The sequence below is a fragment of the Giraffa tippelskirchi genome, chromosome 10, assembly GCF_054371585.1.
Source record: "Giraffa tippelskirchi isolate mGirTip1 chromosome 10, T2T-mGirTip1v1.2.pri, whole genome shotgun sequence".
NCBI lineage: Eukaryota > Metazoa > Chordata > Mammalia > Artiodactyla > Giraffidae > Giraffa > Giraffa tippelskirchi.
Genome location: NC_137284.1, coordinates 122,395,782 through 122,416,740, shown reverse-complemented (window position 1 = coordinate 122,416,740; position 20,959 = coordinate 122,395,782). Strand labels below are relative to the sequence as shown.

The 20,959-nt window shown below is 40.1% G+C and overlaps 1 protein-coding gene and 1 long non-coding RNA gene across 5 annotated transcripts in view; one reads left to right on the top strand and one right to left on the bottom strand.

Annotated features, from left to right (window-relative positions):
* HECW1 (HECT, C2 and WW domain containing E3 ubiquitin protein ligase 1) overlaps nucleotides 1-20,959 on the top strand; it is a 471,951-nt gene that overhangs the window by 388,137 nt on the left and 62,855 nt on the right. For all 3 annotated transcript variants that reach the window (XM_081535334.1, XM_081535335.1, XM_081535336.1), the window contains 3 exons: nucleotides 4,715-4,849; nucleotides 14,363-14,468; nucleotides 15,360-15,456. In XM_081535334.1, the coding sequence (XP_081391460.1) occupies nucleotides 4,715-4,849; nucleotides 14,363-14,468; nucleotides 15,360-15,456 (338 nt within the window). The remainder of the gene's footprint in view (nucleotides 1-4,714; nucleotides 4,850-14,362; nucleotides 14,469-15,359; nucleotides 15,457-20,959) is intronic.
* The window catches only part of LOC145523996 (uncharacterized), a 63,239-nt gene that overhangs the window by 26,240 nt on the left and 16,040 nt on the right, over nucleotides 1-20,959 (bottom strand). Inside the window, exon 1 of one of the 2 annotated variants that reach the window (XR_014067012.1) lies at nucleotides 16,524-17,099. The exons of the other annotated variant lie outside the window; for it this stretch is intronic. This is a non-coding gene — a long non-coding RNA (uncharacterized LOC145523996). Of the gene's footprint in view, nucleotides 1-16,523; nucleotides 17,100-20,959 lie in introns of those variants that run through there. 2 annotated transcript variants of the gene reach the window in all.

Genomic DNA, 20,959 nt, shown 5'->3' with positions numbered 1-20,959 from the left:
ATAAAGAACAAGAATATTGCAGCTTCCCTATCTTATTTAGCATTGTTTTGGAAGTTCTCACTTGTATTACAAAAAAGGAGGTAAAAGATAAAAGAGCCCTCTAAAGGAGAAAAAATTATTATTATTTGCATGTTAAAATCACAAGAGGATATATCTAAAAGGATAATTTATTCATTAGAAGCATTAAATATGGTGAACAGACTCAAACTAAATACCCCAATAAGAGCTTTCCTAGGTACCAGCATGCACACACACATGCACAGGTACCAGCAATGATGGATTACAAATATTGCAAGAAAAGAAGCACTCAATATTGAGTATCTATAAACTACCTTAACAAAAACTACATGTCTTTGAAGGAAGATAACTACAAAATTTTACTGAGAAAGAAAAATCTTGAATAGATAGTCATGTTATATTCAGAACTGGGAAATGGGTATGTTGACTATCATAATGAATTCTGTCTAAAATCATTGTAGTCTTAGTTCTAAACAAAATCCCAATAGAACTATTTAGGAATTTAATAACAAATTAATATCGGTTCACCTGGGAAAGGAAAATAAGCAAGAATAACTAAGAATATTTTGGAGAAGATAAATAATGAGAGGAAACTTGCCCTACAGACATTAATAAGTGAAGCAGTGAAACTACCACAGACCATTAGAACAGATAAAATATTCCTGAAACCATGGTATTTATAAGAATTTATATGTAATGAAACAATAGGGAATGAGTGATTTAGATAAATAAACCCTTGGAGAAAAATGTCTAATTACAACTTCACATTGTACCAAAATAATTTTCAGAAACAATTCACCAAAAATAAAGCTAGTAAAATATGATTAAACATTTAACTGATCTATAACTAGAGACAAATAATTGAGAGATTTGTATACATAAGAGTATAAAAAAATTCTGTGTATTAGAAAACAAAGCAAATAAAAATCAAAAGCAATTTGAAGGCACATGAGTAAGCACATTTGAAATAAAGAAAACCTTAACATCCCAACAACAAAAAAAGGGAACAGGCAAAGTAGACAGTACTCCAGTGATGAAATTGAACAGTAAACTTAGGAGAAAATGTTTGGCTTCCCTTATAATTTATCATTATTTACCATTCAGCATTTCTATGAGTTCTTTCCAGTACTCAGCATTAGTAAAGTCCGTAAAAAGAGTTCATGAACTTTTGGTAAGATGATAAATCTATACTGTTCTCATGAAGATAGTTTGTTGATATGGGTCAATAAATCTATAATGTTTTCCTAAATTTTAACCCAGTTATTAAGTCAACTTTTAGGAATTTATACTAAAAGTTACCACATATACATATATATAACCTATTTAACTTTAATTTATAAACTTAAAAAGGCATATAATTGAATAATAAAAAGTCTTCTTTTACTGTATATTAATTTAGCTTGTGTTTGTGTGTTTAAAATCTCATGTAAGCATGTTAATGTTGGGTTTTTTCACTCACATTTCATACTTACATGAATTCTTTACTAATAATTTTTTATGTCATTGTCATCACTTTTTGAGAATCTAACATAATGTTTCAGGGGACATCATTTCAATCCCCTGCATGTTGTTGGACATACAGCCCTTTTGAGTCTGTGTGGGATGCTATCCTGGGAAATTTTATTACCAGCCACAGATACTAACTCACATGATACTCAGAAAGTTGTTATTTACCTTTGTCATGTGGGGAGTAGTTTGATCTCCATTATGAAACAACTCCCTGTAGACATTTTATAGAGATCTTTAAAAGACTCGTATACAGTAACATCTAATACTCAAAATTATAAGCTCATATTCCCCCAAGAATAATTTCTAAATCTGTATATAATTTCTTGGACTACTTCTGACACCTAAACATATCTAAAATGAGAATTGGTTGAGGTTAATTAGGCAAAGATATTGATACCAAATATTACATTTTGTTCAAAAGAGAGTTTTTGAAAGATTATTTTCTAGTACAGAAGTTTTTATTTAAAAAATAAGTATTCCTCTTTTGTGAAAGGTATCTAATTTTAGATTTAAAGAATGACATTTGTTATATATTGGAACATATACACTAATCAGACATGCCTCAAGGCTTTGTGTACGGAAGTATTTATTGAAGCATTATTTTAAAGCAGTAAAAAAAAAAAAATTAAGTGTCCGATGATAGAGGTTACCAGAATTAATTGTTATGTATCTTGCAAACTACTGTGAATAGAAGAGAGGTGAAAGGCAAAGGAGAAAAGGAAAGATATACCCATTTGAATGCAGAGTTCCAAAGAACAGCAAGGAGAGATAAGAAAGCCTTCCTCAGTGATCATTGCAAAGAAATGGAGGAAAACAATAGAATGGGAAAGACCAGTGATCTCTTCAAGAAAATTAGAGATACCAAGGGAACATTTCATGCAAAGATGGGCACAATAAAGGACAGAAATGGTATGGACCTAACAGAAGCAGAAGATATTAAGAAGAGGTGGTAAGAATACACAGAAGAACTATACAAAAAAGATCTTCATGACCCAGTTAATCATGATGGTGTGATCACCAACCTAGAACCAGACATCCTGGAATGCAAAGTCAAGTGGGCCTTAGGAAGCACCACTATGAGCAAAGCTAGTGCAGGTGATGGAATTCCAGTTGAGCTATTTCAAATCCTAAAAGATGATGCTGTGAAAGTGCTGCACTCAATATGCCAGCACATTTGGAAAACTTAGCAGTGGCCACAGGACTGGAAAAGGTCAGTTTTCATTTTAATCCCAAAGGAAGGCAATGCCAAAGAATGCTCAAACTACTGCACAATTGCACTCATCTCACACACTAGCAAAGTAATGCTCAAAATTCTTCAAGCCAGGCTTCAATAGTATGTAAACCGTGAACTTCCAGATGTTCAAGCTCGTTTTAGAAAAGGCAGAGAAACCAGAGATCAAATTGCCAACATCCGATGGATCATCGAAAAAGAAAGTTCCAGAAAAACATCTACTTCTGCTTTATTGACTATGCCAAAGCCTTTAACTGTGTGGACCACAACAAGCTGTGGAAATTCTTCAAGAGGTGGGAATACCAGACCACCTGACCTGCCTCTTGAGAAATCTGTATGCAGGTCAGGAAACAAGAGTTAGAACTGGACATGAAACAACAGACTGGTTCCAAATAGGAAAAGGAGTACTTCAAGGCTGTATATTGTTGCCCTGCTTATTTAACTTATATGCAGAGTACATCATGAGAAACTCTGGGCTGGAGGAAGCACAAGCTGAAATCAAGATTGCCGGGAGAAATACCAATAACCTCAGATATGCAGATGACACCACCCTTATGGCAGAAAGCAAAGAAGAACTAAAGAGCCTCTTGATGAAAGTTGAGAGAGGAGAGTGAAAAAGCTGGTTTAAAACTCAACATTCAGAAAACTGAGATCATGGCATCTGGTCCCATCACTTCATGGCAAATAGATGAGGAAACAGTAGAAATAATGACAGACTTTATTTTTTTGAGCTCCAAAATCACTGCAGATGGTGACTGCAGCCATGAAATTAAAAGATGCTTTGCTCCTTGAAAGAAAAGTTATGACCAACCTAGACAGCATATTAAAAAGCAGAGACATTACTTTGCCAACAAAGTTCTGTCTAGTCAAAGCTATTGTTTTTCCAGTAGTCATGTATGGATGTGAGAGTTGGACTGTAAAGAAAGCTGAGTTTCAAAGAATTGATGCTTTTGAACTGTGGTGTTGAAGACTCTTGAGAGTCCCTTGGACTGCAAGGAGATCCAACCAGTCCATCCTAAAGGAAATCAGTCCTAAATATTCATTGGAAGGACTGATGTTGAAGCTGAAACTCTGATACTTTGGCCACCTGATGCGAAGAACTGACTCATTTGAAAAGACCTTGATGCTGGGAAAGACTGAAGGCAGGAGGAGAAGGGGACCACAGAGGATGAGATGGTTGGATGGCATCACCAGCTCAATGGACATGAGTTTGGGAAAACTCCAGGAGTTGGTGATGGACAGGGAAGCCTGGAGTGCTGCGGCCCAGGGGGTTGCAAAGAGTCAGACATGACTGACCGACTGAACTAACTGAACTTATCCATCAAACTGAATACCATATACCCAATAAAATTCTGTGTTAAAACAATATTTAATAACTTAGAAAAATGTTCATAAAATAATATGTGAAAAAATCTTATATAACAAAATTGTAGGTGTTGATGTTAGGGAAATAGATGTATATCTGCATTGAAGAGAAAACAAAAAAAAAATCACAAAAACGTTTTGTTGATTACCTTTAGACTGTAATATTTGGGATGATTTTTAGTTATCTTCTTCCTACGTTTTTATCCTTTTTATGTTATGTCTCAATGAGACTATACTAATTCTATAATCAAAAAAGAGTGTTTATTTTAAAAATAAGCTAAATGCTCTCCAAATGATTAATTACTAGAATGACTTATCCATCAAAGGATCTGTTTCTCTTATATTCCATGGTAAGTAAGGTGTTACAATTTCTGCTCTGTAACTCACACCTGGTAAAGTGTTTATCAGCGACTGGGGGGCTTCACTGAACTCCTGAGCATGCAAAAGCAGAGGCATCTCCCTTCTAGTTCTGAGTAGATGAAAAGAAGGGGCAAACGTAAACATGATGACTGAGCCCTGGAGTGCTCCTAGGTATCACTCACTTCATTTGGCTGGTTCTCATGTGTATGCTCTTTCCTGGTCTGTCTGTAGTCTTTCTTCGTGGACCACAACAGTCGAGCTACCACTTTTATTGACCCCCGAATCCCTCTTCAGAACGGTCGTCTTCCCAACCATCTGACTCATCGACAACATCTCCAGAGGCTCCGAAGTTACAGTGCTGGAGAGGTAACACCTCCTCTGCCCCTGCTCTACCATTCACAGGACCACAGGGTCAGCCTATCCTGGTGGGGCAAGGATCTAGAGTTGCCTTTTCCTGCAGGGGTTGGGCCAAATCCATATGCTCTTTAGTAGGGAGGATGATGACTCGAGGGACCCACTTGGTGTCCTGGGCCCATCCTCAGACTGCTTTCCTTCTGCCTTTCCTTTTGTCCTACACAGTCACGTTACTGAAAAATCCATCTAGTTTAAAGAAAACTGAAAATACAGCATCAAGACATCCCTATACTTATGGCTGATATGGTGTTTCCTCAGCCCAGTGGTCACATGTGAATTCTTAAACGATGGTAGAACTACTAGGTAGCATATGACTGCTTTTAAATTTCTCCCTCTCCTTAGATTTTGGACAGGACTTCAGTAATGCATTCATGGACTTAAAACTGGGGGAAATGAATTGGGCCATATGAATACTCTGTTTTCACCCTACCATCTGCCCTTCCCTGGTTTATATGTTCTTTCACTAAACATGATTGATTGCCTTCTGCTGGGCCATGAAAGGCTGCCCCCTTTCTTAAGCATCAGGTTCTTTGCCTTTCTGAATTCCTTTTTCTATATCCCATATCCTTTCCTGTTCTCCCTTCTTGAACCAAAACTCAAAACATAGCTTTTTTTCTCTTGCTAATTGGTTTCTGACAATAATATGAGCAAATCTCTTTTTTATGTCCTGACTGACATTTCCCAAGTATCTATACCTTCTTTTCATAGAAACCACCAGGATCTCAGATGATACAGGCTCTGAGAACCATTTCCAATAGAGCAGCTGGTAGAGTTAGATTATGAGGTTAAAAAAATGGAAAGTGCTGTAGAAAGAAAAGAAACATATATATGGTCCCACAGAGAGTCATTCCAGGGAGAGCCACAGTGGACATCTCTAGAGGAGCAGAAGATAACCATCCACCTGTCACCCTCTAGAGAGCAAACCTGAGTCTCAAGGGAAGAGCTTGTTTTAATGAAAGCTTAGTACACAAAAAAAATCTTTACTAGTTTTTCAGGACACTCATCTGTATACACTGAGAAATGTAACTATTTCTAACCAGGGGCACTCGCAGTTTAAGGCCAGTGTGATAAATTGAATTTTTCTTTCATGGAGTCATCTTAAGTATCATTGTTTTAGGGTACTATTGAAAGCATGTTAACTCTTACTGCATATACATAAAATGTGTATGTGACCATGCATGAGGGAGTATTATACACTCTCCAGGGGTTATGTGGGTGTCAGGACCCTCCAGATTCCAGGCACTCAGCAGTTGACACATTCACAGGCTACAGAAAGCCATGCCCCAACTTCTCAGCTCAGCACATATGGTCCCTCTCCCTTTTATAACACTTCAGAAATCACAAGATGTATTGTCTTGATATGATAATGGATAAATTCAGAACTCTGCATCAACTTGAATATGCCATTTTAATCTATTTTCAATGTCCAAGCTCTTTAATGTAATTAAGGTGAATTTCAGTATTAACATAGAGCATCATAGCATATGATAAAAGAAGCTCACTACTGCCAGACAGATTCATATTTACCACGGTCAATTAAAAAAAAAGTCAATTACTCAATGAAACCCCTAAACTTGTAAATCTATTACATATATATGAAGTTAACCTGAAAATATAAATTTTAAAACCTTCTCGTTGAAAGAACAAGATCTTGAGCATCACTTTACCTGTTCCAAAACATTTCGTTAATGTTATTGACTAGCCCAAACACAATCACACTGAATATCAATGTTAACAACAAAGTGCCATCTGCATCAGCCAAGAAAGACTAACACGTGATGAGAAAAGGGCGTCAGCCATCTGTATACTTCCTAATTCATTCACTCTCCAATTGACTGTCCGTCAGGTTTTTAACCCACTGTCATCTCTCTGCCCAACCTCTCTCTGCTGGTAGCTTTGCAGTGACACAAGGGAAAACCAAGGGGGAAGCTGGGAGGCAGAGAATACCTGATCCAGAGGCAGCACACCAGGGAAAACAGGGACTCAGCCTCTATGAAAGCAAATACCTGGTTCCTCCTACTATGAGAACACAGCCTAGGGTGTGAGGAGTCAGGAAGACCTCAGTGTAAAAACAGAGAGAGGAGGGTGGTGGAAATGTTCCTTGTATGATGTTCCTCTAATATGATTTTGTTTCACAAATACTGATGAAGTACAGGATTTGCTATGAACACTGTGAAATGCAAAAATGTGTGAGATATGACCCCTGCCCTGGAGAAATGTGTATTCTAGTTTTGAAGCCAGGCCAGAAACATACACAGAGTTAAGTAACAAAAGAAATTAGAATATGGTTGAGTGCCAAGAGAGATGTTAGGACAAATGGCACAGAAGTTCAAAGGAGGCCAAGTTCCATGTTCGATGCATGAGACAAGGGCTCAGGGCCGGGGCAATGGGAAGACCCAGAGGGATGGGATGGGGAGGGAGGTGGGTGGGGGGTCCAGGAAGGGGAACACATGTAAACCCATGGCTGATTCATGTCAATGTATGGCAAAAACTATTACAATATTGTAAAGTAATTAGCCCCCAACTAAAATAAATAAATTTATAAAAAAAAAAAAAACAAAACAAAACAACAAAAAAAAAGAAAATGTTTCTTTTAAAAAAAGGTGCTTGACCTAGACCTAGAGAAATTGGTAAAACCTAGCAAGTACAAAGGCAGAGAAAGGGCAGCCCCCACAGAGAGCATAGCTGAAGGATAGAAGCCGAGATAGGGTTGAGAAAGGTCTGAAGAAAGACAGGGAATAAATAGTTCAGTGTGACCAGAATAGTAGGTTTCCACTTGGTTTTTGTCTCAAAATTTGGAAAGCTTTGAATGCCACATGAAAGAGTTTGGACTTTTTATAAAAGTCCTTGGAATGAATTTGAGAAGAATAATATGATGATTTATATATTAAAATGGGCTTTTAGAGATCAGTTCACTTACTGTTTCACAAAAGGGAAGATTATTAGCAGTTTGGGGTGACAGTTCTCTGAAGTATAGAATCATTCCTTGTCATTGCAGGATCTTTTCTCCTGGTCCCATTCATTAAATTTCAGGAGTGTCAGTTACTATGACAACAGAAACAAAAACCAAAATACCCTTGTGCTTAGTCACTCAGTTGTGTCCGACTCTTTGTGACCCCATGGACTGTAGCCCACCAGGCTCCTCTGTCCATGGGATTCTCCAGACAAGAATACTGGAGTGGGTTGCCATGTCCTCCTCCAGGAGATCTTCCCAACCCAGGGACTGAACTCAGGTCTTCCGTGTTGCAGGTGGATTCTTTACCTGCTGAGCCACCAGAGAAGCATCTCCCTTAAGCATCTCCAAACACTCCTAGGTGGTAATTCCACTCTGGTTAATAATCATATTTCACAATCAAGTAAACTGAAGTATCAAGAACTCAAGTCACCCAGGGAGTTCAGAACTGCAGTTCAGATTTCTCAACTCCCAGTCCAGTGTAAACTCATATTTTTAAAGGAGACAGTGACAGCCAAGAAGAGATGGGATTGTGGCACAGGAGGATGTGAGAAAGGCCATGAGAGGCCACTGCCACAGACCAAATAGGTGATGAGGTCCTAAGTTGGGATGACAAAGAAACAGCACAACCTCAGGGAAGTCGGGCTGTGGAGGAGGGAGACTTGAAACTTTGGTCAGCAGATTGAAGTCCCATCTCTGGCCTCTCCATAGAGGTGCTCTGGGTCATTGCACCTTCCTTCCCTTTCCGTGGCCTCAGTTTCCCCATCTGTAAACAGAGACGAGGGAACTGGGATGACCACTAAAGTCCCCTTCAGCTCTATGATTCTCAGCATCTGTGAGGCTATACACATAGTCCCATGAATGGCTCCCAGGTAAGATGAGCAGGAAAGCCAGGTGGGGAGGCTGGCAGGTGTGCCTTAAGATAAGTTGATGATGTGGATGGAGACAGCATGAGAGCCAATTAGAGATGACAGCTAAGCAGCCAGAAAGATGAGACTTAGGAATATTAATGAAGTATTTCCATAATCCATGATTTTTCTGTCACCTCTCATGGGCAATAGGGAATTCACTCTAGATGTTTCTTAGACCTCAGCTTTGGGAATCAATATTTTCTGTTCACCTTCATGAGCCATTTCTTGAGTGTTGTTCAGGGGTTGATTTTTTTATCCATTGTACTTAAGGATGGAATTAAAATCAGTTTCCAAAGGCAAGATCCTAGATGGTAAAAATTCCCCTCAAAACCCCAACAATAGGTTGAATAATAATAGGTTATTAGCAGAGGCACTGCTCAACGTCTTTTTAGCCTTTACCTCACCTGAAAATTGTTGAGGCAGTTTCCTGAAAGCAGTTAATATGAGGAATATAGGATTCTGTGCATAAAAAGATCATTCTTTGACTTTTTTAAAATTAATTTTTACTGGAGTATAGCTCATGATTTGACTCTTTCACATGCATTTTAATACAGTGGCACATCCCATCCATCTGCAATATATTTAAGTGCCAACAAAACAGGCTTTGTCACTTCCCTAGTGTCCAGACGGAATTGGACGTGGGTAAGTGGAGAAGAGCAAATCAAGATCCCATGTCTCTATCAATAAGGAAATCACTGGAGGTCAGCTTTGCTTGTTTATACTGCAGTTTGCAATGTAAATTACCATTAATAAGGAAAGATAACAGACCACATAATGTTTGTTTATTTCACCATCTTATCTTGGTCAAGTAAGAGAAGTCATTAGTCATAGAACATTTCTGGAAGGGTACATATAAAAATGCTTAATAGTAATTGCCTCAAATAAAGGACAGGAGTCTGACAGGAAAGAGAAATTGACTTTTCACTCTCAAAGCAGAAGTCACTGTGAATCATACTTTGCAGTGAGCTGCTTTTATGACAAAAGTCATTGTATCAACTCTAATGACAGAGGCCATGATGCAGGAAGCTGGCCTTTGGGGAGGGTAACTTTTGCACTGCTTCTTAAAACTGGGAATTTTCCTCTTGATTTCATGTAACCTATACTTGATTACAAGTTTGTTTGGAAGTTTGTAAAATTCAGATAACCTATGAAAGTACACTTTTGAATTAAAAATGGTAACTAATGAGTGTAGAAAATATAGGCACAGATGGAAAAGAAATCAAAAGGCTGGTTTAGCCCTCCATCTGGAGAAAATTCCTCGTACACAATGAAGTAAAACAGCTGAAATGTATTCTCTATGCTTCTGTATCTTCCTATACCATTATAGCACATTGTAGATAGTTTCCATGCCATTAAAATTCTTCTATACTTTATTCTATAGATTGCCGTAATTTAATTCAAACCTTTCTCTTGTACATTATGTTTGTTGCCCACTTTTTGCCATTAGAAATATGTTGAAAAACCTCATAGATCGCTCTTATTTCTGTATAGTTCTGCAAACTTTGTTAACGATCTACTTTTAGAATACAAAAGGAATCTAGAGATAAACATAAATTCATCCCTTGGGCTTTTGCTCTGAACTTGCTATTTTTATCACCAGGTCTCCAGCATTTTTGAGATAGCATTAGCTGATGATGAACCCAAATTCAGTCTAAAACCTGTAGTTTTCAATCACAGATTTTTTAAAAAAACACCAGTTTACATTTCCAAATTGTAATACAGAAGAGAAGCTTGTTTTCCAGTTGTTGGAAACTATTTTCTGAGCATATCTAGTCTGTTTTGTCTGAAGAACTAAATGTTTGAAGTTTGTGTATTTGCAATTATGATTAAAACTATCTCAACATCAAAAGGAAAAGAAATCTAAAAAGCAGTCACGTGGGGCTCTCTTCTCCCTCCCTCCCCTGGCCCTGTCTCGCTCCTCTCCCCTCTTTCTCCTTTCTCCTTCTCTCCCACCTTCTCCCTCTCCCTCACCTCCCTCCCCCTCCTTTCCTCCCCCCTTTCTCCCCTCCCCCCTCTCTTTCTATATCTCTCTCTTGTGTACATGCACACACATGCACCCCTACCTGAGAAACACAGTGACCCCAAAAGTGTCCAAAAGTGTCAAATTCTGGGAATTTCAAGGAGTCATATAATCTTGGTTTTAAATGGAAAATTCATTCTTTTAGGTATTTTAAGTAGTTAGGAAAGCAAATGTTAGCGTCATGTTTGCAGTGAGATCCAAATTAGTCATTCAGTTGATGACAGGCTTCCTTCAAGATGGACCATTTATTACCACTTTTGGGCCACATTTGCAATACTGATAGTAAAGGATAGGAGAGCCTAGGTCCTGCTGCAGTCCGTGGGGTCACAAAGAGTTGGACACCACTTAGCAACTGAACAACTGAACCACAAGGATCCCAGCACATACCAAGTTCTATGAAATCTTAGAATATTAGAGTTTTTTTTTTAGCTCTGCCTGAAGTTGTTCCCATCCCTGTAAATTCCCGGCACCTAGTTGGAGAAGCACGTTTCTATTTAACGCTATCATCCTCCAGTTCTCTCATCTGGAGTCCATCCAGTACCACTCTACAGTCACCTCCTTTATCCTCGGCCAATGTTGCCATGGCTCAGGACTCCACAAGCCTCACCGCTCCCCAGTATTGTTTCCTCCGTCTTGCTCATAGTCATGGTGACGCATATCCCTCAGCCAGTCATCTGCCTTCAGAGTAGCTGACCTTCCTCTGGTTCTGCAGTCTTTCAATCTGGCTTAGTTTTGCAGTAAGCAGGTAACCTTAGAAGAAGGAACCATTTTTCCCTAAAGCATGAATTCCTTATGACCCCCCATGAAGAGAAGTGAGCCTCTTCCTGTTTCAAAGCCTTGTTTTTCTCCAGGCAAAGTTCAGTGCATAGCCAAGCCTTCTTGAGTTCCATTCTCAGATCTACCTGCTTTCCCAATTTCTTTCTGTAATTCATCTCTTAGATAGCCTTCAACTGTTTTTGAGATTCCTGTCTTTATAGCATCACAAATATTTTCAATACACATTACAGCAGACTGACACAACCCCCTGAAAGGAAAAGAGATATTTCAGTCCTAGGAAGCCTTTACATATTTATTAATTCATGGAAATAGAGAAATATGAGACTAAATATTGCATATCAGCCATCAACAAACCTTTCTTTCATCACTTTGCATTGTAACTATTTAACCAGAAAGTGCTGTTATGGAAGTTCCAGCATCTAAATCTCGGTAGCTGGCTACACCCACTGCAGAGAGCTGGTGCTGGTGGCGTCGAAGTGAGAAGTCAGCCAGAGTGGCACAAAATCTATTTCCCCTGTCCCTCAAGTGAGACAAGGGCAAGAAGGAGGATCAGGAGAGGAAAAGGATGAATCCGCATCCCTCCTTATTCCAGAGAGGCAGTTCAAAGACTGCCACATACAGAGAGTGAACTGGTAGCACGTCTCATCTAAAGGATGTTATTCTTGTCTGTGTGAAGTATGAAAGTAGAACCTAAAGGAAAACCAGAAATTACCATTTCTGTAATTAGGAAGCCCTACATAATCTGCCTTGAAGATTGTCACTTGCAATATCACACAGGGCCTCGTCTTAAGTGGCCACTTTTAGATGGACCTGACCTTTCTGGGGTTTATGCCATAGGAGCTCATCACCTCTCCTGAATTCTGTGTGTGTGAGTTCTGGTCTCGGAGAATTTTCTTTCTTCTTTTTGTCTGGATATTTGAGCTCTTTATGAATATCTTCCAATGTCATCTTCAAAATTCTTAAATATTTTAAAGCCTGTTTTGACTTCTTTGCCACATACCATAGAGTGAGTCATCTACACCCATCGCCATATATCTGGTGAATATACTCCAGTGTGGAAAATCTGTGGTGCCTCCATTCAAACAGCTCACCCTGCAAGGGTCCTTTCAGGAGCAAAATATATATGGAATCATGGTAGAAACTCATTGTCATGCTCTAGAACCTAGGGAATTTATAAAAACTTAAAATCAAGCTAAATTAAAGTTAATCATTACAAATATCAGGGTTTTTTTTTTTTAGATTAAAAACAAATACTTTATTTTTTAGAGCAATTTTAGGTTCATAGTAGAACTGAGCAGAAGGTAAGGTACAGAGTTCCCAAATACTCCCTGCCCCAACACATGCACAGCCTCCCCTATTATCACAGTGTCCCTCACCAGAGTGGTACATTTGGTACAACTGATAAACCTAAATTGACATATCATAATCAGACAAATTCCATAGTTTATTTTAGGTTTAACTCTTGGTGTTGTACTTTCTGTGGGTTTGGATGAATGTGTAATGACATATGTCTAGTCATACATATATCATCGTATCTTATAGAGTAGTCTCATTGTCCTAAAATCCTCTGTGCTCCATCTCTCCTCCCCTTCAGACTGGCTTCTTCCTCTTAGTAATATGCATTTGAGGCTCCTCTGTGTGTTTTTATGCCTTGATAACTCATATCTTTTTAGCACTGAATAATATTATCCTAAAGGAATTGAAAACTTGGTCTACACAGAAACCTGCACAAACGGGTTTATAGAAGCTTTATTCGTAATTGCCAAATATCAGTTTTAAGCTAAGCAAATTCTGTGTCCCATGCTGCTGCTGCTGCTGCTGCTAAGTCGTTTTAGTCGTGTCCAACTCTGTGCGACCCCATAGACGGCTGTCCACCAGGCTCTCCCGTCCCTGGGATTCTCCAGGCAAGAACACTGGAGTGGGTTGCCATTTCCTTCTCCAATGCATGAAAGTGAAAAGTGAAAGTGAAGTCGCTCAGTCATGTCCGACTCTTCGCGACCCCATGGACTGCAGCCTACCAGGCTCTTCTGTCCATGGGATTTTCCAGGCAAGAGTACTGTAGTGGGGTGCCATTGCCTTCTCCGATGTCCCATGAAGTTTTGTCAAAATGTCCAACCCAAGCCAGAATACTGAATGCAAGCTAGTAGTATGGGGAAGTGAAAAACAATTCTTGACAGTCAAGCATTAATTAGTATTCTGATTCTAGCTCTTACAGTTAAAAATTTTGGGAAAACTTATTTTCTCTGATCCTCAGGTTCCCCATTTGTATACTGGGGCAAATAATGCTTATCTTGCCAAATTTTGTAAGGATATGAGACTGTATAAAGAGTATAAAGACTATATAAAGAGTAACCAGTAGAGTGAATGGGAGAAAAAATGCTAAACAAAGAATGGCCTTTCAAGTATAATAAATACTGTTTAAGACAGCCAGCCCAGTCCACATTTGGTTATGAAGTTCGGTGCTGCCTCTTAGAGATGAAGATCATAGACCTACTTTACTGATAATATTCCCTTTAACATATTTCTGATGAGAAATATTTCTTGGTCTATTGCATGTATTAATGAGATGAACATTCATGGCATTTGGCATAGTCACTTTCTTACAAACCACAACACCAACCATTCTACTGAGACATTTTTTTTGAACATGCTAATTTTCCATTACTTTTGGAATTATAGCTTCATTCCTCCTTTCATTTAGGTGATATCAGGGCCTTTTTGACACTCATATTGAAAAATTAGTATCCAAAGATCATCCAAAATGGAGGAGGTTTTTAACACTTACTATTTTATTTTGAAATTAGGCCTCAGAAGTCTCTAGAAACAGAGGAGCCTCTTTACTGGCCAGGCCAGGACACAGCCTAGTAGCTGCTATTCGAAGCCAACACCAACATGAGTCATTGCCACTGGGTATGTATCATGCTTGTGAACCCCTGGATAGTCAACACCTTGTTTTTCTTATTGTGACTCCTTTAATATTCAGGACTCTGTGTTTCCTTTCTGGTATTATCTACTCCCCTACCCCTGGTTCCCAACTTCCTCTTGCACCTCTTGCCTTTCCTTCCTCATCACTATGTCCTTCTCTCTTTCCTTCTTTTTCTCTCCCCTCTTCCAGACCCTCATTCCCCTCCTTCTTTATTCTATTCAGTGGTTTGTTAGCTGGGTCCCCAAATAGCATAGTTCAGATAAGGTGACAGATGTGGTTGCTTTTAGATGCAGTTTCTAATTTAGACCTCTATTCCCGAGTGTGTATGAGGATAAGCTAGAAGAGGCTCCATTCCTAACTTCAGCTACCTCTTTCCAAAACAGTTATATCAAGATGGTGAGAGAGTCTGCATGGATTTGGATGGTTTCATTATCCCTATTGGGAAATTCAACCAGTGGCAGAAGTCATAAGTGCAAGTGCTCAGAAAAGGATTTCTTTGAATTTGCCATAATAACTCTGGCAAAATTATAAGAGAAGTTAGAAGGATCAGAGTATAACTCCACTCATGAAAGACCTATTTTATTCTCTTTCATCTGTTTACAAGGGGGGGTGAGTTAACACCGAGTTAAATTCCTACAATATTAAAGATAATTAACTCAGATCTGGTTCGCTTCGGGTTTGATCATTTAAAAATAGCCAGGCTATTATGTCACAGAAAAAAAAGCCCAAGAACTTACATTTTTTTGATGAGTATGCTCCCTGCCCTTCAGACTCTCCTCCATTAATCCAGGTATCAAGCTGCCGTTTTCCAATCATTAGTGAAATCATCTCTGGACTGGAAACTCAACCACAACTTGCACTTTTGTCTGTTTCAGCATATAACGACAAGATTGTGGCATTTCTTCGCCAGCCAAACATTTTTGAAATGCTGCAAGAGCGCCAGCCAAGCTTGGCAAGAAACCACACACTCAGGTAGGGGCTTGTCTACCACTCTCTAATTCCAGGTCTCTCCCACTGGTTTTCCAGGTGGAACAACCTCTATGGAGAGACGGCAGATGCTTATTATGTGCTTTATTCGTGCATTTAAATTATAACCTAAATACTTAAAATGAAGGATCCAGGGGTTCTATTGCAATCAGAGATAGCTATCATGTCAGCTTACCGATTATTCACATGATGCTAAAATGATTTCCATTGATTTGGAAGGAAGCACAGAAAAGGAGCAAAATAACTTTCATCAAAGATTATTTATGTAAAGCACCACATCAATTATTTTATTTAAAAATATAATTGTTTAAAGGTGTACTGGATATATTCGATGACTATATAAATGAGCAAACAAAAACGTTTCATAAGTGTTTTAAATACTTAAATCTTATTGTTCATTAGGGTCATTTTTGAATGAGTGTCTCTGAAACTCTGAATCACTTCATTTGGAAGGGAAAACCACCCAAAGTGATAAAAAGAAAAAATTATCCTCTAAAGTTAAATCCTACATTCTCACCAAGGTATTAGAGTATGTCTCTCCTTCAGTTTACTACCCAACATCTCAAAAGCTAGAGATGCACGGTGGTTAACTGTGTTCACTTGGAGTTTGAATACTTGCTCTAGCACACAGGGGCCAGTGATGGAGGCATGTCGCTTAATCCTCTACCCTCAGTTTCTTCTTCACTGAAACCAGGTCACAATGTGGGCTCCACTGAGATGCTTCTCTGGACCAGGTAACGTGGGCAGGGACTCAGCTGGTGACTCCCTCTGACTCCAGATCCTGTCTGGTGGTCTTTTGAGTCTGGTGGACAACTGTAATCCTCTACTTTGACCTCCTCAATGAGTCACCAACACCTCAAAATAACCTCTTTGCTATTCAAGTCTTTATTAATCCTGCCGGGATGGATCACTCACTGTTCTTTCCCATCCGTCACCATCCATTGACACCTACTTTCCCTGTGGTTTTACTCTACATAAGTTAGAGCCTCCATCCTCCCAAATGCCCATCTCAACTCCTCCCTCTTTCTTCAGCTTCACATCTAAACACTTACCTCCTCACTTTCTTCCAACTCTTCTTTTCTCTCCTCCCTGCATGGCCTGTGTTTGGATCTTCACCATTTCTCTCCTGGACCTTGCAGGGATCTCTTAGCAGATACCTGCTTTCACTCTACTGTAAACAGTGTTACCTCCTTAGATCCCGTGTCACCCAAGCCCTTCAATAAAGCTTCCCATGGAGTATCCTTAGGGCTAGCTGCCACAAGGGCACTCTTCTAGAGGACCTCAGAGCAGCTCAGTGTTAGCCACCAGAGTTCTTGGCCTTTCTCAATCAATAGAAATTGACTAGAGGCCAGACAAATTCAGGCAAGGTCATATTGGTACCTGCTGCAGCAGAGGGGAGCAAAAAAGAACAACAGGTCGCCTTGCTTGCTCACTCCCCTGGGTGTGGGGGGAGGGGGAATGGTGAGCTGGTTTCTTATATAGGGGGAGGGGAGGGTATATCCAGGGGTCGGTCCAGAGGGGTGGCTTGGGTGTTTTGCACCTCCCTTTATTTGGTTTTGTGTGCAGAGGGCATGCTCAGTTACTTAGCTTTTGTTTCCGACCCTCTACTTTTGCTTCAGGCTCTTCAAAAGTGGCAGTTGGGTTTTTTGGTCTCTATCTTCTGTCGAGAATTTGTCCCAACTGCCCACACACACAGTTATTTCTAGTCCCATACAGTTACATTCTATTCTGTTGCTCAAGGAGAGATATGTCCAGGGGCAAGCATTGCAACACGGCCACAAACGGACCCAGGTCCCAAGCCTGTCTCACTGGAAGCCTCTCTGGAATTTAGTCCTCAAGGAAATATACCACATAATAGCAAGTGGAGGGGCAGTGGTAGATATGTGATTCTATCCTTATTGTCACTAAGGAGGCCAGCTGAGATCTTGTTTCAGGCTGCACTGCTGCCCTTCACCTTCGCTGGGCACTGATCGGCCCTGCCTTTTTCCTAATCCTGCCGTGGCTGCCCTAGCCAGGCCACTGAGCAGTCAGGCCAGATTTGTGACTTAGGGACTCGCGCCCACTTCATGAGGTTTTGAGAGACAAGTGAAAGAGGCTGTTCATGTACATCTTCTGCAATTTTTCCTTCCTCCCCGTTATGATAAGACCTTAGTTTCATGGGGGAGGGGGTGGAAATATGGGTATAGTTTGAGAACTTGTGAAAAATGCATCAACTAATAAAACTGGCTTATTTACATGGGGCCCTTGGGGGGAATTCTTTGTGGGGAGCACTTCGGTTCCTTGTGAAACTCTGAGCTCCTTTTTCAAAAAGGGACTGGTTTTGACAGAATCTTTCTTATATCAGAGGTCATGCTAAGGCAAGATGTAAACCCTCTCATAAGAGTGGAATTCTTTGCAATTGTTGAGACACTCCTACATCTTTTCTCTCCAGAATTTCAAAATGCATTAACAAATGCTTCCATTTTCATCCCTCAATACAAAGAAAATAATGCCAAAAAACAAAAACTTCTCATGGCTCCTGTTGTATATATAGTAAAGTCAAAATTTCTAAGCACAATTTCCATAGTCCCCTAAGTCAGGCTCTAATCTAACTCTCCATCCTGGGATAGTTTTTTCTTCCTTCTGGTGTCTTTCACCTCCCTCAAAGGGCCTGTATTTTCTCCTACCCCCACCCTTCCTAGAATGGCTTTTCTCTTAAGGGCATTTCAACCCATTTTAAAGGCTCAAATCAAATGCAAAGATTCAGTGATCTTGGCAGACTTTAGCATTTGTTTTGCCTTGCTTTACTAGCATTTAGAAGCAGGTACTTCTAAGATATTTTTCCTTTATCCCTTGTATTCTACCACTACTGATGTCTGCCTACAGTACCATAAGCTCCTTAGGGCAGGATCTATATCTTCTGTCTTTGTACCACTCTCCCCTCAGAGCCTGATCCTTTACTTTGAAGATAGGAAACAATGATCACTTTCAGACTGAACTAAAGATCTTTCGCTTGAATGAGTGTGACTTCTGTTTATTTTCACCTCTGCCCAAGTTTTATTACTGTGCCATGGAAGGCGGGGCCATACTTGGTCAATTCACGGGCTGCTCTCTGACTCACACAACATAATAATTTAAGAGAATTTCCAAGGGATTTTCAGAGGCATTGTACTACATGAAAACTTCCTGATACATCACAGCTCTTGGACATTTTTTACCTTACTGATTCTACCACTAAGTAAGGAATTCATTGCTTGCTTTTGGGAGAAATGTGAGCTCCCCAAAAGCACTAGAGTCCCATTTAAATCATTTTAAAAGCAATAAAAACAAAGAGTGGAGTATATTTCCCAAGGGAAGTGAAGAGTTTCAGCATTTAAATAGTAAACACAATGTGATTTTGTCACATTACAACAAAATCTAAGAAACCTTGAAGGTTTTGTTGCAGTGTGGAATTGTACAATTATACTTTTCCAGATATGGGGGACATGAAATTAGGGAATGTTGGAATTAGAAAAAGCTTGGAAATTAATGTAGAAACTAATATCCTTCTTAAGGTTAAGGATGCTTCTGAGAATCTGAGGAAAGCTCTTATAGACTCTTCCCAATATAGAAACATGAATCTTTGCATATAATTTCAAACAGTTAATGGACCTTGAAGGACCTGTATACTCCAGATTGGAAACCCAAATAGCTCCTCAAAAACTGAAAACTCAAAGAGACATCAGAAACTCTCCATGAAATCAAAAAGGCAAAAGGAGAGCAAGTGCCTGCTCTTCAAGGGGTCAGGCTTCAAGGATCTAAAAAACGGGGCGCTACTTACTGTGACTGGGCCTTTGCCTGCCCCTAGCTATGGTATGAGGGTAAGTTAACTTGATTTTAAAGGTCCACGAGTTAAAAGGAAAACCTCCTCTCCCCATGACGCTGCCCAAAGGAAGAACTTACTGCTTCCTCTGTGGTCCTCACGAGGGGCCCATGATCCCTGTTTGGTCATTGCTGTTCTCAGGGAGTTGTGGACCCACTGCCCTGGGTTCACAAAGTCAGTTGCTGGGTTAGACGGTAGAGGATGAGTTCTCAGAAAACCGAGTTCAGCAGACAGAAATGAAGCATAAGGAAACCACATGGGAAGAGGGAAGAAGCAATGGTAGCTGTCCTCATTCATTCTTTCTTTCTTTAACAAGTGCTTTTATTGGGTGGATATTCTGAATCGGGATGGTGCTAGGGCTGCATACCTGGTAGTGAAGCGAAACAGACGTTGATCTCATGGGACTTACAATCTATTGAGAAAGACAAATGATAGACAATTGTGACATTTTTAAGCCAAATATATAGCTATAGGTTGTATTATGGGCCACAGAGGACACGATCAGAATTCAGAGATAATGAAAGAGGGGTGTCAAGGATTTCATTGTAGATATTGAATTTTGAGATCTTTGCGGCCACAAATGAAAATGTCAGAATGTCAAAGAAGCAGGTGGCTCTACTGACCAGAGCTCTGATAGGAGCTTTGCACTGGAGTTTTCTTGATGGGATGCATGTAGGAGAGGCAGATGGCATTCTCACCCTCAGAGATCTCCCCACACCTAGGCCTCAGTGCCTTTGGGCTGGACCCAGGGGCATTTGGAGGCCCCTCAGACTAGTTGGTCTGCCTGAGATTTTCACAAACATGATAGAGGGTGTCATGTCCCCTGAAGAGCCACCAAAACTCTCAAAAAACTCTGCTTGGATTTCTGACATGTGGATGTGGTTTGAGTGTGGGGAGCAATGGTAGAACTCCTGCAGGGGGTGCCACTTCCCCTGGCTGAGGAAGGCACCCTGCTGCCCTCGTGGACTTGACTCTCTTCAAACTTCTTTTCCCCAGGAACCCTGGGAATAAAGAGTGACCCCTAAGACTCTCCCTTTCTCCCCAGGTAGGGAGACCAGGGGCATACCCAGATATGGGTCCCTTGGGGCAAGAGAGTGACTTGTCCCAGGGATATTGCCGTTGGGAGAACACATCAATTGGACCATCCTTCATGGGACTGAAGTTAGTAAACCAGAGAAGCAGGGTCCACAAGAGTCCTCCAGACAAGAGGGCTGTTAGGCGGTGTCAGGATTTGAGGACAGCACTCAGGCACATGAAATCAAGGACATGGAAACACAGAAGGACAAGCAGCTGCTGGAGGAGGCGTGGTTTTCGCACCCCTGGCTGGGCTTTCACCTGGTCCAATTTCCAAATCCCCCATCAGAGAAGCTACTATGAGTATCCCTGGGTTTTGGAAATAACATTTGCCACAACGGTACTCTACCTGTACTGACAGGTTGGACCACAGTGCGCTTCTCTGTATAATCTATTTTGCATATCTTTGTCAAAGCCAAAAAGTTTCTCTTGTCTCCTTAAAAAACACCCACACCAAAAGGTCAATTTCATTATATTTTTACCTGAAAGCAAGCAAGTTATGATGAAGATTTGGATTCACATTAATATAATCAGAGAGAGAAAAAAGTTATATCTGCAGTATTTTTATTAATC